This window comes from Phalacrocorax carbo, chromosome 4 (genome assembly GCF_963921805.1).
Source record: "Phalacrocorax carbo chromosome 4, bPhaCar2.1, whole genome shotgun sequence".
NCBI lineage: Eukaryota > Metazoa > Chordata > Aves > Suliformes > Phalacrocoracidae > Phalacrocorax > Phalacrocorax carbo.
Window position 1 is genome coordinate 48984951 of NC_087516.1, and position 12984 is coordinate 48997934.

A 12984-nucleotide genomic window follows, 5' to 3' on the forward strand; every position below is an offset into this window, starting at 1 on the left:
TTTTAGCATATACATTCTCTACAATGTAACATCATTTTTCACTGCAGTATTGATTGAAACTCACTTCATTGCTAACACCCATAAACTGCAGCATTCCTTAAAACAGGAAATGTTCTCTGTGAGCACACCTTAAATATTTTATTTTCTTTAACCATCAGACGCTTGGTTTAAAAACTGTCTTTTCAAAAGAAAAATATGCTACAGCATATAACCTAATTGTCTAATTAAACAGCAAAGTACTTTCTACAGCCTGTGGCATAGTTTTTAACTCTCAAGACCTTGAGAACATTCTGTCATCGATAGTAGAAAGCCCTGACAAGAGTACTCCCAGAAGTTATTTTCAAATACATAATTTTATTTCCCCATACACAGTGAACAACCCAGTGCAAATGAAGATATAAAATAATCATAGTCAGAAGACTATGACAATGATATCCTGCTGCACTTGGCATAACTGATGATAGTGAGCAGTCCATCAGTGGTAGATGAATTCTAAACAAAAAAATTACAAGCAATATTCTAAAAAATTTAAAACAAAAATAAGGACATACATACCGCTTGCTCTGCGAAATGGAAATATATAGCAATATAGCAAAGCTGAGCAGCAACAGAAAATTGAGTTTAACTTCCATACAAGTGTAACCTTCCTCAAAACCGTGCAGCATTTTTCCTCCATGTCAAAGCTGATGAATTAGTTTTAGAAGTACCTACTTTATATTAGCAGCCATCATATGGTAGCAGCAATAAGATCCCACAAAGAATTCTCTTTAAAAACAGATGAAAAATCAGAAAAAAACCTTACAGTTTCTGAATACCTGGACACCATCATTTCCAGTCTCTTTCTTTTAATGTTTTCCTCCTCTTTAGAGGTTTTAACTCAACCAAGAAAACGAGCTGCAGGTTTTAACATGGTGTGCAAGATAGCACCAGAACAACAAATATGTTATGTGAAGTACATTCAGTAACTAAACTGAGAAAATGTATTCTTTTTTCGAATCATGACCATTTATAAGCAAAACATACTTCTGTGTGTTTTTGTAAGTGAGGGCTATCCTACATCAAGTCTTAATCAAATTTAAAATTCAAAACAATGAGTTGTCTTTTACTGAAGTCGCACTAGCCTGAAGCTGTGTTAAGCAATATAAATGCATACATACCAGTCCATCTATTGGCTGCCTCCTTGGCTATTTTATTTGTTTGGCCTGAAATAGAGAAATAAAACAAACAAGCAAGTATACTGTCAGAGCAAAATCATACAATAGTTTCAGGGCACAGAGATAAAATTTTTCTTCTAAACCCTTCTTCTGTTTTAAACTTTGAAGGTTCCAGCAAGCACGAACCTATGTTAAAGAAAAAGAGGAGCAAAGGAACATAAAAGCTATGACAAGAACAACCGTAAATTTATTTTAAAATAAAATAATCCTAGTTTGGTTTGCCTGGGGGCTTAATTATCTGTACCAAGACTGGAACTAGACACACTGCCTGAAGATACTAGAGGCAACCGAGATGGAAAATATTTTATAATCCTCTCTATACATAAGTAATCCATCACATAGGTATGCACGACCCTACACAGATAAGGAAAATGACAAGGGTAGCAGTCTATCCCATTAATCCAAAAGTTTATCATACAGCTCTGGAAGGTCTCCCAGGCTTTGAGAAGCCCCTCAATGAAACGAGACAAAATAGTGCTCCTGGTTATTAAACTTGGCTTCCCTCCCTTACCACTGCTCCAGATCTAAAAACATAATAGTAAATTATCATTGCTACAAATAGCTTTAATATAGTTTCCATGAGGCAAAACAGTATCAAGAAAAATTCCTCTCAGATCACCTTGCTCCCATTAAAATAAGTACTGAATCAAATCAAGCAGGTTGTTTTGCAACGTGGGAATTTATCAGAATCATTATGGTTCTCACGCCTACACATAACTTCGTTATTCCTAGTCAGTCTTGTTAGTACTTGCATGATAATACTCATTTGAACGGTCAGCATGAAATTTGTCTCCAGGGGTACTGAGAAGTGAATGTGTGATCAGGTATCCATTGTTATAAAGATTATACTTGAGGCAAAATTAAATTATGTTGAAAAATCATCTGCTAGTACACAGGAAGATAAGCACTAATTATTCTACTCTTAATACTTCTGCAAGTGACCTGAAAAATGTTTTAATCAGAGTAAAACAATGTTTCAAAACCAGTCCAGTTTCTAGAAGTGCCCTACAATTAGAAAGCCTGGGCATAGCATGAAGAAAAGTAAAAAAGAAATATGGGCAAAAAAACAGGAGTGGGTGAGAAGATGGCATTTTTTCTCATTTGCATGCACCAGAAATTCAAGTTATTCCTAGCTCAAGAGAGATATTCTTTATTTCCTTCACTGACTGCTTGTTGCCACCCCCACTTGTTCAGTTCTGTGACTAGCAGCACTGACAACATACTGGCAGCCAATGGCATTTGAACAATACTTTACCTAATGCTGCATAAAGCAAGTCTGTGGAGTAAGGGCTTCTGCTGGTCAGGATTTTAAATGTGTTAGCTATGATACCTCACTCAGCATTTTTCTGAAACTCTAGAGTAAAATTGGAAAGCCATATTTGACTCCAAATAATGAAGTCTGAAACGAAGGCACAGAAACCAGATTAGTATTAAACTCCATGGATCCAGAGCTGCAGGGTGCCAGCATCCTGATGGCAGGTGAGCCAGCCTAGTCTGGACAGCACTTGCTAGGTCTCAGCAGAAACCTCTGCTTTGCTGGAAGCAGCTAACCAGCTGAGTCCTGTGCTTCTGCATCACACAGCAGCTCAAAGTTCCTGCAGCTTTCAGCACACAGCCCTGTGCTTAAAGCACAGTGACTGTATGGTATAGTGCATTAAAAAATATATAGTGGCAGCATGGTGCATTGTCACCCTTCAAACATTGCTTATGAATGTTAAAATACACACACGCAATCACATGCTTTTAAAACGTGACTTCTTACCTATGGCAAAGAAAAGGCCAAGGTGACCAACAGATAGAGGTTGGGCAACAGGGTGGTTAGAATGGTGGTGGCTGCCTATAACTGAGCTGTGGCTAGAAATGAAATCATGGTAGTAAGAGCAGGAAGCTACAATGGGGAAGTCCCACAATGGGCAGTGCCTTCCATGACTTAAGTAGCAGAGAAATAAAAAAAAGAAACCCAACAAAAGAAACTCCTGAGAGTAAAAGTTATACAAATAAAATGAAGAAATGTTTTAACCATGTCATTCTTTCCACGCACCACCTGGGACTGATCACAGACTGGCAGCAAAGTGTCATGGTAGAAGTGTGGAAGGATCACAAGTGGAGGCAGAACTTCAGGATGGGGAAGGTGACATTCGGACGATCTGGCTGAATATCAAAGGGGAGGCTGCCTCAGTCCCTCAGAGGCTGGGAACACACATCCCCCACATTACTCTGTTGCCTGGGGGCTCAGGTTTGGGGAAACAAGAGCCACTTGTAAAACCTCAGGCATGTGACACCTCCAGGAAATGCATTCACAAGAGGCCGGGGCAAGCGTTTGCTGCTTGCCATTTCCCATTTACACTGGCTGGCCCTCATGCCCATATACATGATAGCACCATAGGGATGTGGGTATGGATTTATTCTGCCATGTTGAAAGTTGCTTAGACCACCAGGTATATTGTACCAACAGCAATGCCAGCTAGCTTGGCAAGTTGCAAGGCACCCACGCATTCCTCGTGCTCACATGAGCTTGCTCAGGCTGGCCAAGACAGCTTGCACTGCCTCTTGTCATCAAGTGAGACTGTCACTGCCACTGCTGCAGGATGGCACTGCAGTCTGCTTAACCACTGCTTCCTTCACTTACATTTTCCCCTCACATTTCATTTTTAATTTGGGGGTGAGGGAAACACGTCATCCATTCTCCAGAAACTACTGTGTCATCACCTCAGCTATTGCTTCATGGCTGAGAGCTGAGTGTATAGATATCTAAAGGCAACATTAATCCCTTGGGATCAGGGTCAACTCTTGCCTACAATTCCACTGAAGGATCTTGTCTACATGCTGTATCCAACACCAGGCCTGAAAGAGGAAGGAGAAACAGGTATTGGCAGTTATGGACCTGCATCACCTAAAGACACCAGCTACATCTGCATCATTGCCAGCGTCTTCCAGAGGCCCCCGACTCCATCACAAGAACTGAGAGAAACGAAGGGATCTGCACCTTGACTACTTTCTGGAAACCTTTTACAGTTTCTTCTTGGAACTTTCATTGGCTGTGTCATCTGTACGTGAACAAGCATGGAGGGTGAGAGAAAGGAGGAGTAGTAAAACAGACATCCCTCAGACACACCTACTTTATGTACTGATGTTACTCAAAGTCATGCTACTTCTGATTGCCAGTTCTCTAGCTCCACAGGATCATACAGCCATCAGCTTCATGGTTTTTAGATTGCACTGAAAAAGAAAGTTTAAGACCTAAAGAAGGCAATAGCATGGGAACTTAAAAATGTATACACCAAAAAAGAATCAGGACACAAACTGTGTGAACTGTAAAAAGGAAAAACTCAGAGACAGAACTGAGGGCAAGTTGCCAAAACCACCACAACCACTGGGTCCCAAGCTTAGCTGGAGTCCCACCTATCCTCCTGCGGACCACAGCTGCTCTATCAGAACTTAATTTTTTGCAGCTACTAAATAGTACTCCAGTATGGAAGCTGTGCAAGACAATGGAAGGGCCAAATGTGCAGAAGAGGTGAGCAATACAGGAGGCAACACATGTTCCAGATGCTTCCAGATGTTCTCATTACCACTATCAGGCACTAGTTACGCTCTACTTTATATCTATATATCTGTACGTAGGCTGACAATATAGATAATTGCTGCCTGGAAGCAACAGAATAATCCATTTGTTCTGGACATTACATATTTGTTTCACCAATCCGTGTGACAATGCATCAGACTTTCTCGCTCCCATGCCTGCAGGATACAAGTTGTTCACTTGGCCGAGATGCACACCTGTATCCTCCGCTGGCCAGTTTCTGGCACACTTGATATTTTCTAAGCAGGAAAAACAGAAGCTTGCGTTTTCTCTCCAGAACTGAGCAAAAGCAACCACTGTGTGTACAGCAATGCAGAGCCCAGGAGCAGCATGGCTTGCAACACTAGTCTGTTATGTTAGCAAAACACACGTGGAAATATGCCCTAAACAGAGGAAGGCTAAGGGTCAAAGAGTTAGTTTTGACCAGTCCTCATGGAAGCCTCTTTTCCCCTTCAACTCCGGGTGTCTCTGGAGAACTGCAGGGAACTCAGAAAGCCCAGATGCTGGGAACTGAACCACTGTCCTAAGCATCTGTGATTGTCCTTATCACAGGGACAATCCCCTGTACCCCCTTAGAGGAAAGCAAAGGTAGGGAAAAGAAGACCCAGCAGCAGTGAATGTCTAAAAAGAAAGTGAGGGAGGGTTGGAAACATGCTTTTTAATGCAGGCAACTGACATTCTGCCATCAACCTGCAAAGATTCAGGAGCAGACCAGGAGACAGCTGACAAAAGAGCATGTGGACAGCTACAGGAGGTGCAGCAAGAAGCAAATGGACAGCATATGGTCAGGAGTGAAGGCCAGCAGCACAAAAATGTTAACACAGCAATGTTTCTGCACAAATCTGAACTGGCAATATATGCTGGCTCACATCTTAGCATTGTCAGGCCACATTGCTTCTGATCTGACCCAGGAAGCCCTACAGTCATTCTCAGCATACTGCAGAACTATAGCCTCCTCCTCTTATCTTTCCTCCTTCCCCCAGATTTGCTCACTGTTTTCCTGGAAGGGGTTGTGGTGAGAATTAAAGGTCCTACTTGCATTCCAAAATGGAATGGCCAAAACCTGTTGAAGCCTCAAATATTTCCACAGGAAGGGAAGACCACTACATGCCTCATCAACACAATATATATGCTCCAGGAAACTAAGCTAGTCTTTCTATCAGTCTTCAGACACTGCCACGGGTGAAAAACAATTGAGAGTGCAACAACCACCACCATCTCCTCACAAACATTTTCCAAACCTACTTTCAGGTTCTTTAAAAAAGCTTTTTTTAAGTCCTGCACATATTAAAGGAATACAGAGGAAGCAGTCACTGAATCGTATTCAAAATTGGACTGAAAAGGTAACATAGTCCAGCTCCAACAGCTATACTAAAAATATCTCAACAGCCAGCTCTCAGAACCAGCTCACAACCACCCATACACTTGGAAATTTAGAAGGAGCTGTAGTTATATTTCCTCTCCTAGCTTCTATTCCGGCATTTTCAGGATAACTAATGATTATTATTAGTAATGTTTTTATGTGTAAACAAAATTTTCAGTTCCAGGAGCCTCTATTTCTACGAAACAACAAAATCTAGTTACATTTATAGAACTAACACAGTCTGGTGCCAGTTTTGACCTACCACAACTAATGCCACAAGAAAACTGTATGGATTTCCTCACTTAAAAGATGCATGACTGCAGAGGGAACTAGCACCTTTTCAAGGAGACAGTCACCCACCAACCTGCAGGACTGATAGCAGATACATGCAAAGTACAACTGCAGCCTTCAGCATGTGTGTGAGGGAATAGTTTTACAGTGCGAATTGCAATTCTTCTGCATGAAATGCAGAGAACAGCTGCAACTGTTCTCACGGGCCAGTGAGGATTATTAGCCCAAAGATTCCCAACCTCTGTCATGAAACTGGTCAGGGTAAATTAATTGCATTAGGTGGATTTGAATTCCAGTAATAATTCTGCATCCACTTAAGAGTGAATTTAAATATGAAAAATGGCAACTACCATAAGAACAGTATGTGAACTTGCATCTCCAATGACTCTGTTTATCTACTGCCTTCTGCAGAGTTATCCATTCTGCTCACAGACTGCCCTCACTTTCCAGAAACCCTGATTACCTTGCTATCACCACACTGTGATAGATTTGTGTTTCCCTATCTCTCTGGCAGGAGCATCATTATAATATCCTGTGATGCACAATTTTCAAGATCATTCCCATTAACAAAAACATCTCACACAAATAAAGATCCCATCTCTAAAGGCTAGGGTAGGAAGGGTAGGAGGTGAACATAGAAATTATACACCTGTCACCCACAGAGAGTACAAGAGCTAACTGCAGAGTAACTCCTATACTCACGTCCATCCACAAACTGACACCAGAGATGATCAAGAGACTATAGCTTGCCATTGGAGACTCTTCATGGCAATGATGTGATCAAGTGGCTTCTTTAAAGTCTGTCTTTGAGTATCCTTAAGACCAAGTAGTCTACAACACCGTCAACAGGGTAACACACAACAGAAGAACAGCTTTAGAAGAATGTTTTATAACCAAGTATCAGGCAGAGATACCACTACACTCTATGCAATCTTTACCTTCCCCCATGCTTCCCAATGAGGTGTTTCCTCGTATAAGCAGAATAAGGAGCTCTTGTGTAGAAGAGTGATAGTGCATCAGAATTCTGTCAACTCCTTTGAATCCAAAATAACACATAATTCTTCCCCCATACTCCAGTATCCCACGTAACACTTATCCCCATGATATTAATCAACAAGTCACAATGCTTCAGAATTCATGACTAAATTCAACTCAATGCATAGATATGATTTCTCATTTAAATGACATCAAATGTCATAGATTTATACTGACATAATAATAAAGAGTATCTTTTTACATTTAGACTCTGAATAAAGTTTCAGAACTACAAGAAAAAGTGTTAATGATTACGAAACCTACCTACTGATCTACAACTATTTTGAAAAGCACAGAACATAATATAAGCCATTTCTGATAGAAAATACTCAAGAAATTTTGATATACGAATGAATTAAATCAGCATTTCTGTTGCAACAGCTCTGTGTGTGTATACATATAGATATGTATACATATATGTATTATTGGAAATAAACCTGAGCAAATACATAATAGTGTCAGTCTTGTCTACTGTGAGACACAGCGGTGCATAGTAAAGCTACTAATCAGCTGATCCACATCTCTGGGAATATGCTTTTAAAGGGTCTGCGATATCTGTTAACGTGTTAGAAAAAAAGTGTCAAGTCCCATCAGCAAAAGCTCCCTCTGTCCCACATGAAAAGGTCACACTGTCAAATTTCATCAGTTTGTGCACAGCTTCTCTTTGAAAAACGTCCAACAGAATTTGTCAGAATTGCTACCAAAAGATTCCTCTGTGCAAAATACATGCTCTTAAGTTTACTGCATTCACATACGCACACAAAAAGACCATTTACCTTTCAAGTATTCTACCTGAAAGCCCACACTGAAATCCTAGTTGCATAACTAAAATACATCTATTCTTATCCAAAGAAGAGAGGGAAGCTATGTGCTTATAAAAGGGAAGCAAACACACTGGCTTTCTGGTTCAGGGCTCCCTAACAACACTTTGGTTTTCTTTCAGCAGACAACTCCTCCTTCCCCACTTCATTTACTAGTAAAAGCTCTCTACTCCATACCCACAGCAAAGTGCTGCTGAACTGCATTTCACAAAGAGGCCCATCCCAGCGCACTATGGTCTTCACCCAGATTGGGATGTCACTCTGCTGCACACCTCCTGCGGCACAGAAGTTGCAGAGAATTGTCTGGAAGGCATCGCTGGAAATCCTCTGGTCCCTGTACCCGTGACTCAATGCATGTCTAACCTTACCTATGCCATTTCTGGTTTTAAGGTTTCTAGTGTTAGAGCTTTTACCACCTTCTCAGGCAATCCAGTTCTGCATTTGATTATTGTCATCACTAGAGTAGTTTTTCATCTAACTTCCCTCTCCCCCCTTGCAATTTAAGGCTATTACTTACTGCTGAGTTCTGCATGAACCAGAAAAATAGGCTATTCCTTTCCTTTTCTGAAGGAGACATAAGTAAGTGAAACTCACCAGAAGCAATCTTCTTTTGAGCCCTATTTTTGTAAAATTTTTTCTCCTAGAATGTGGTTCCTCAATGTCTGTCTTTTTGTTCTCCTCTGAATTCTCTCTAGTTAGTTATATACCATTCAGGTAGGATATCCAACAGTGAGACAGTGTTACAGCTGAAGACTCACTGGTGCCAACTTGGGTAGAAAGATATTTCCGACATCTCATTGCTGGCTATACTTCCATTTCTGTATCTTAGTACGGTGGTTTTGCTTTCTGTTACAAGCATGTCTTACATCCAACCTGTAAACTACTATAACCCTGATGTCTTTTTCAAACCCTCCCCCCATAACTATCTGTTCCAGATCATTTACCTAACATAATACCCTTGAATATGTATAAATCCTTGCGCTTGCCACTACTGGATTTTATTCACTGTTTTTTAGACTATCTTTGCAATTTGTCATGCTCATTTTGAAATCTCACCTTGTCCTTTGTCCATGCAGTCTCTTCTAGTTTTGTCATCTGCAAATGGAACAGCATAGCTTCTATTATCCAGCTCATTAATGTAAATACTGAGGAGATGTACAGACACGACAGACTGTTAGAACTTCATCAACTCTACCTCCCTTTCTGATACTGAATTACTAATGAATACACCTCAAATACAATTATAAAGTAGTTTGAGATTCACACTACTACAGTTTCATCAAGATTGTGTTTCCCTAGTTTCCTCACCACAGTATCATGCAAAAATGAGTCAGAACACCAAAGACAAACTTCTCCCAATCGACCAAGGTCTCTTAGAGTGGCAAAGACAAAACCTCTGTGTCTTCTAGGTGTTTCCAAATTGTTTTTCTGTTCCAATTTCCTTTTCTTCCCTGATATCCTGTTCTTTCCAGGGAAACTAGCTCACAAGATGTTAAAGTGAGCAGGGAAAAAAAAAAAAACAAAACATTGCAAATACTCTCAAATATACTACCAGTGCCAAGATAAGTCTTGCACTCACACAACCTGCCCTGCAAAATGTCTGCAGTTAAACAGCACAGAACAAGGTATCTACACTGATAATACACAGTCCTAATCTAGATAAACCCGTAACAAAAACATACTGTACCATCCCATAACATATGGGAGGTTTCCTAACATATGAGATTGGCAGCACATTTCTTTAAACAAGGCCATGGAAGACTACATTTGTCTTTCCTGCATCTTAGCACTGAAGACAACAAATTAAAAATCCACAATACCTTTCCTGACAGAAAGTCATGAAAAGATATAAATAAGTAATTCTTTTTAAAAAATCCCTTTGAACATCCCTGTAAGTTTATGAAAACAGTTTGAATGAACAGCACCATACATAACTCACATAGCAGGCCTAACACTGGGAGAGAGAGAAGCAAAATAATCACCCCACAAAAGCCTTTTTGTTTCTTATATAAATGATCTATAGATTACTTCTATACTACTAGTAGTATTCTACTACTTTGATGCTCTCTTCATGGCTTTAAAACATGGCCAAATGGGTTGCTGCTGATTCATTTCTAAATCAAGGAATATCATAAATGTAGTCATAAGCAGCCATTTTCCACATCACAGATTTTATTAAGTGTCTACCATTCCTAAGCAGCTCAACAACTTTTGCCATGAAGATTTACTAGCCCAGACAGTAAAATAATTCCCACATATTTAATCCATCAGCCTCTCATCCTACATATTTTTTCTGCTATTCCAGTATAAACAAATAAGAAACAAAATAAACAGAAAGAACAAAATAAAGCCTTGTGAGCTTTCCCATATAATTTTGAGAAAAGGTAACTTGCCAGGGTAGTCAGTTTATTTAAGCAGGGTGTTACATATATTAGCTAAAGATTTGATCTTCCAGCTGCCCCTTTTCTGAGTGTCCAAGTAAAACCCTACTGGCAAAAGACAAATGATTTTAAAATTTGTTTGGTGGGGTTTTTTTGGGGTGGTTTTTTTTTTTTTCTTAACCAGCTAAAATGCAGCTTCATTTTAAAGCAAGTTGGCTTAAGTTGTAGGTCTCCAAGAAGAATAATCTTGCTAGAGTCTGTTTGAGGTATAAAAAAACCACACATGAGTGTGTCTAAACATTTATGACAGTTTTTCATTACAAGGTAACCTCTTAGCTTGAATCGAAACTTTAGGCCAAACAGAGACAGAGAAATTCTCTGAAACACAGAGAGTTAGGGCCTTTTGCTGAAGGCCAAATGACCCTTCTGAACTTCAGCTTCCGAGCTTCAGTCAAAAGCCCCACATTTCACTTCAAGCTTTGCGCCTCAGAACTATATGTGCTGATGCACCTTAAGCTGCAGCAGTCTGTCCTGGTGGACCGTCACTCATTACTCTTTGTGGCTGTTATATTCTCCTTTTTTTCTAAGCGCCAGAAGCTGCTCACCCATTTATCTACCCCTGTCCCTCTCATTCAGTTCTTTCCAAATCCATTTTCTACACAGTTCGACTCATTGCAGAGTTCGGGAAGATGTCCTTTGAAAATCTGTCACCTGATGTGCTGATGTCACCTGATGTTGGTCAGAGGATCCCTGGTTGCTCTTCAGGGCAACTACCGCAAGACAGACCATCCTGGGAGATGCATGACAAATTACCACATGTACGAAAGCCTTCTGAAGAAGGTGGCAAAAGACTTCATCAGACAGACTGTTTGGTGGAAAGAGAGATTTCAAAGACCTGATGAAAGCCCACCACAAGACAAGGATATAAATACCATCAGTTCCTAACTTGAGCTGACAACTCTAACTCACTTGCTGTTATCACTGGTGAACTGCAGTGCAGGAACGAAGGGCCAAGGTGGGAATTCTTTAACCTACTTTTGTCAGGGAAGGTCCTTAAACCTACCACATTATGACGGCCCGTAATCACAGCTAGATTCTGCTCTGCAAGTGTTTGCTCCATCAAAGGACCAGCAAGTGTTTTCAGTAACTGAACTGCAAACGAGCCTCCCTTGATTTTCAAGGGAAAAATAAAATTGGAAAGGATGAAGGTAAAGGTGCAGAAATACTGCTTAAACTTGGAATTACTTCTCACTTGCTATGATTACCAAAGAACCCTGGAGCATTAGTGATCAGGTATATATTTGTAACTCCACTCCTGTTCCTTTTTCAACTTAACAGTTAAAACTTATATTTGCTGTTACTACATGTAACTATGATTACAAACAAGTACATTTATGATTTTCATAAAGAATTAGCAATAGTTATGTTTACTTTTGGCAAAGCATTGTGTTTTGTCTTTAAATGTAGCTTTTGAACGGGTAATTTAATTTGCCAACCTTCCAACCAAATGACAAGACATGCAAAGAAAAATATAGGGAATGGGGGAAGCATAAAAAACCCCTTAGCTTGATGCAGTGATGCAGTTCGCGAAGTAAATGTGTTCTTTCATTACTGATGCATATCTACATAGATTCTGGTACCCCATGGTGAAGGAGAAAAAAAGGAAAGAAAAAAAAGGTGGGCTTTGTGGTTTTGGTTTTTTTTCAGTAGCAGATAGGCCACAAATTATGTACCTGAACATACATTGTGTATTTCCTGTCATTACTCAGGAGTTGAATATATTAAATACACAATTCTCAAAGATGAGACTGAGTAAAAAAGGAATGCCTGCTTTTAAATCTATTATTTTTCTGTGTACTTTTAAGCAAGTGTCTGGTTCACTCCAAAGAAAGCTCAGTTTAACCCTAAGGCTAACATAAGTGTGGGTGGAGACACTAATCTAACTTCAACAGAATAACTAATTTGTAATTATAGACTCTTTGTTAATCATACTGATATCTAAATCAGCTTGTCTCTCAAATGCCAGGTGCATATTTCATGGTCAGTAGCTAGAAAACATCCTCTTAACTGCAAACTGAACTTATTGGATCTATAGGTGATTAAAAAAACCACTCTCTATAGGCTTGATCTGTACCCTATTCATCTTGGTGACACCTAGACCAGGCTTAAAATTATTTGTAAACATTCACTTTTCCAAGTGAATCATTACATTTATAAAAGTAGCTACTTAATAGTTCATTAACTGAAAACAATGACAAGGCTCTTCAGTTTAAATAACCTTTCTGATACGTTTTCT

At 39.7% G+C, this 12984-nt stretch overlaps 1 protein-coding gene across 3 annotated transcripts in view; it reads right to left on the reverse strand.

Moving 5' to 3' along the window:
• MND1 (meiotic nuclear divisions 1) overlaps positions 1-12984 on the reverse strand; it is a 43159-nt gene that overhangs the window by 728 nt on the left and 29447 nt on the right. For 2 of the 3 annotated variants that reach the window (XM_064449847.1, XM_064449846.1), the window contains exon 7: positions 1158-1202. In XM_064449847.1, the coding sequence (XP_064305917.1) occupies positions 1158-1202 (45 nt within the window). Of the gene's footprint in view, positions 1-1157; positions 1203-4333; positions 4434-12984 lie in introns of those variants that run through there. The other variant, XR_010372687.1, reaches the window with a different exon arrangement.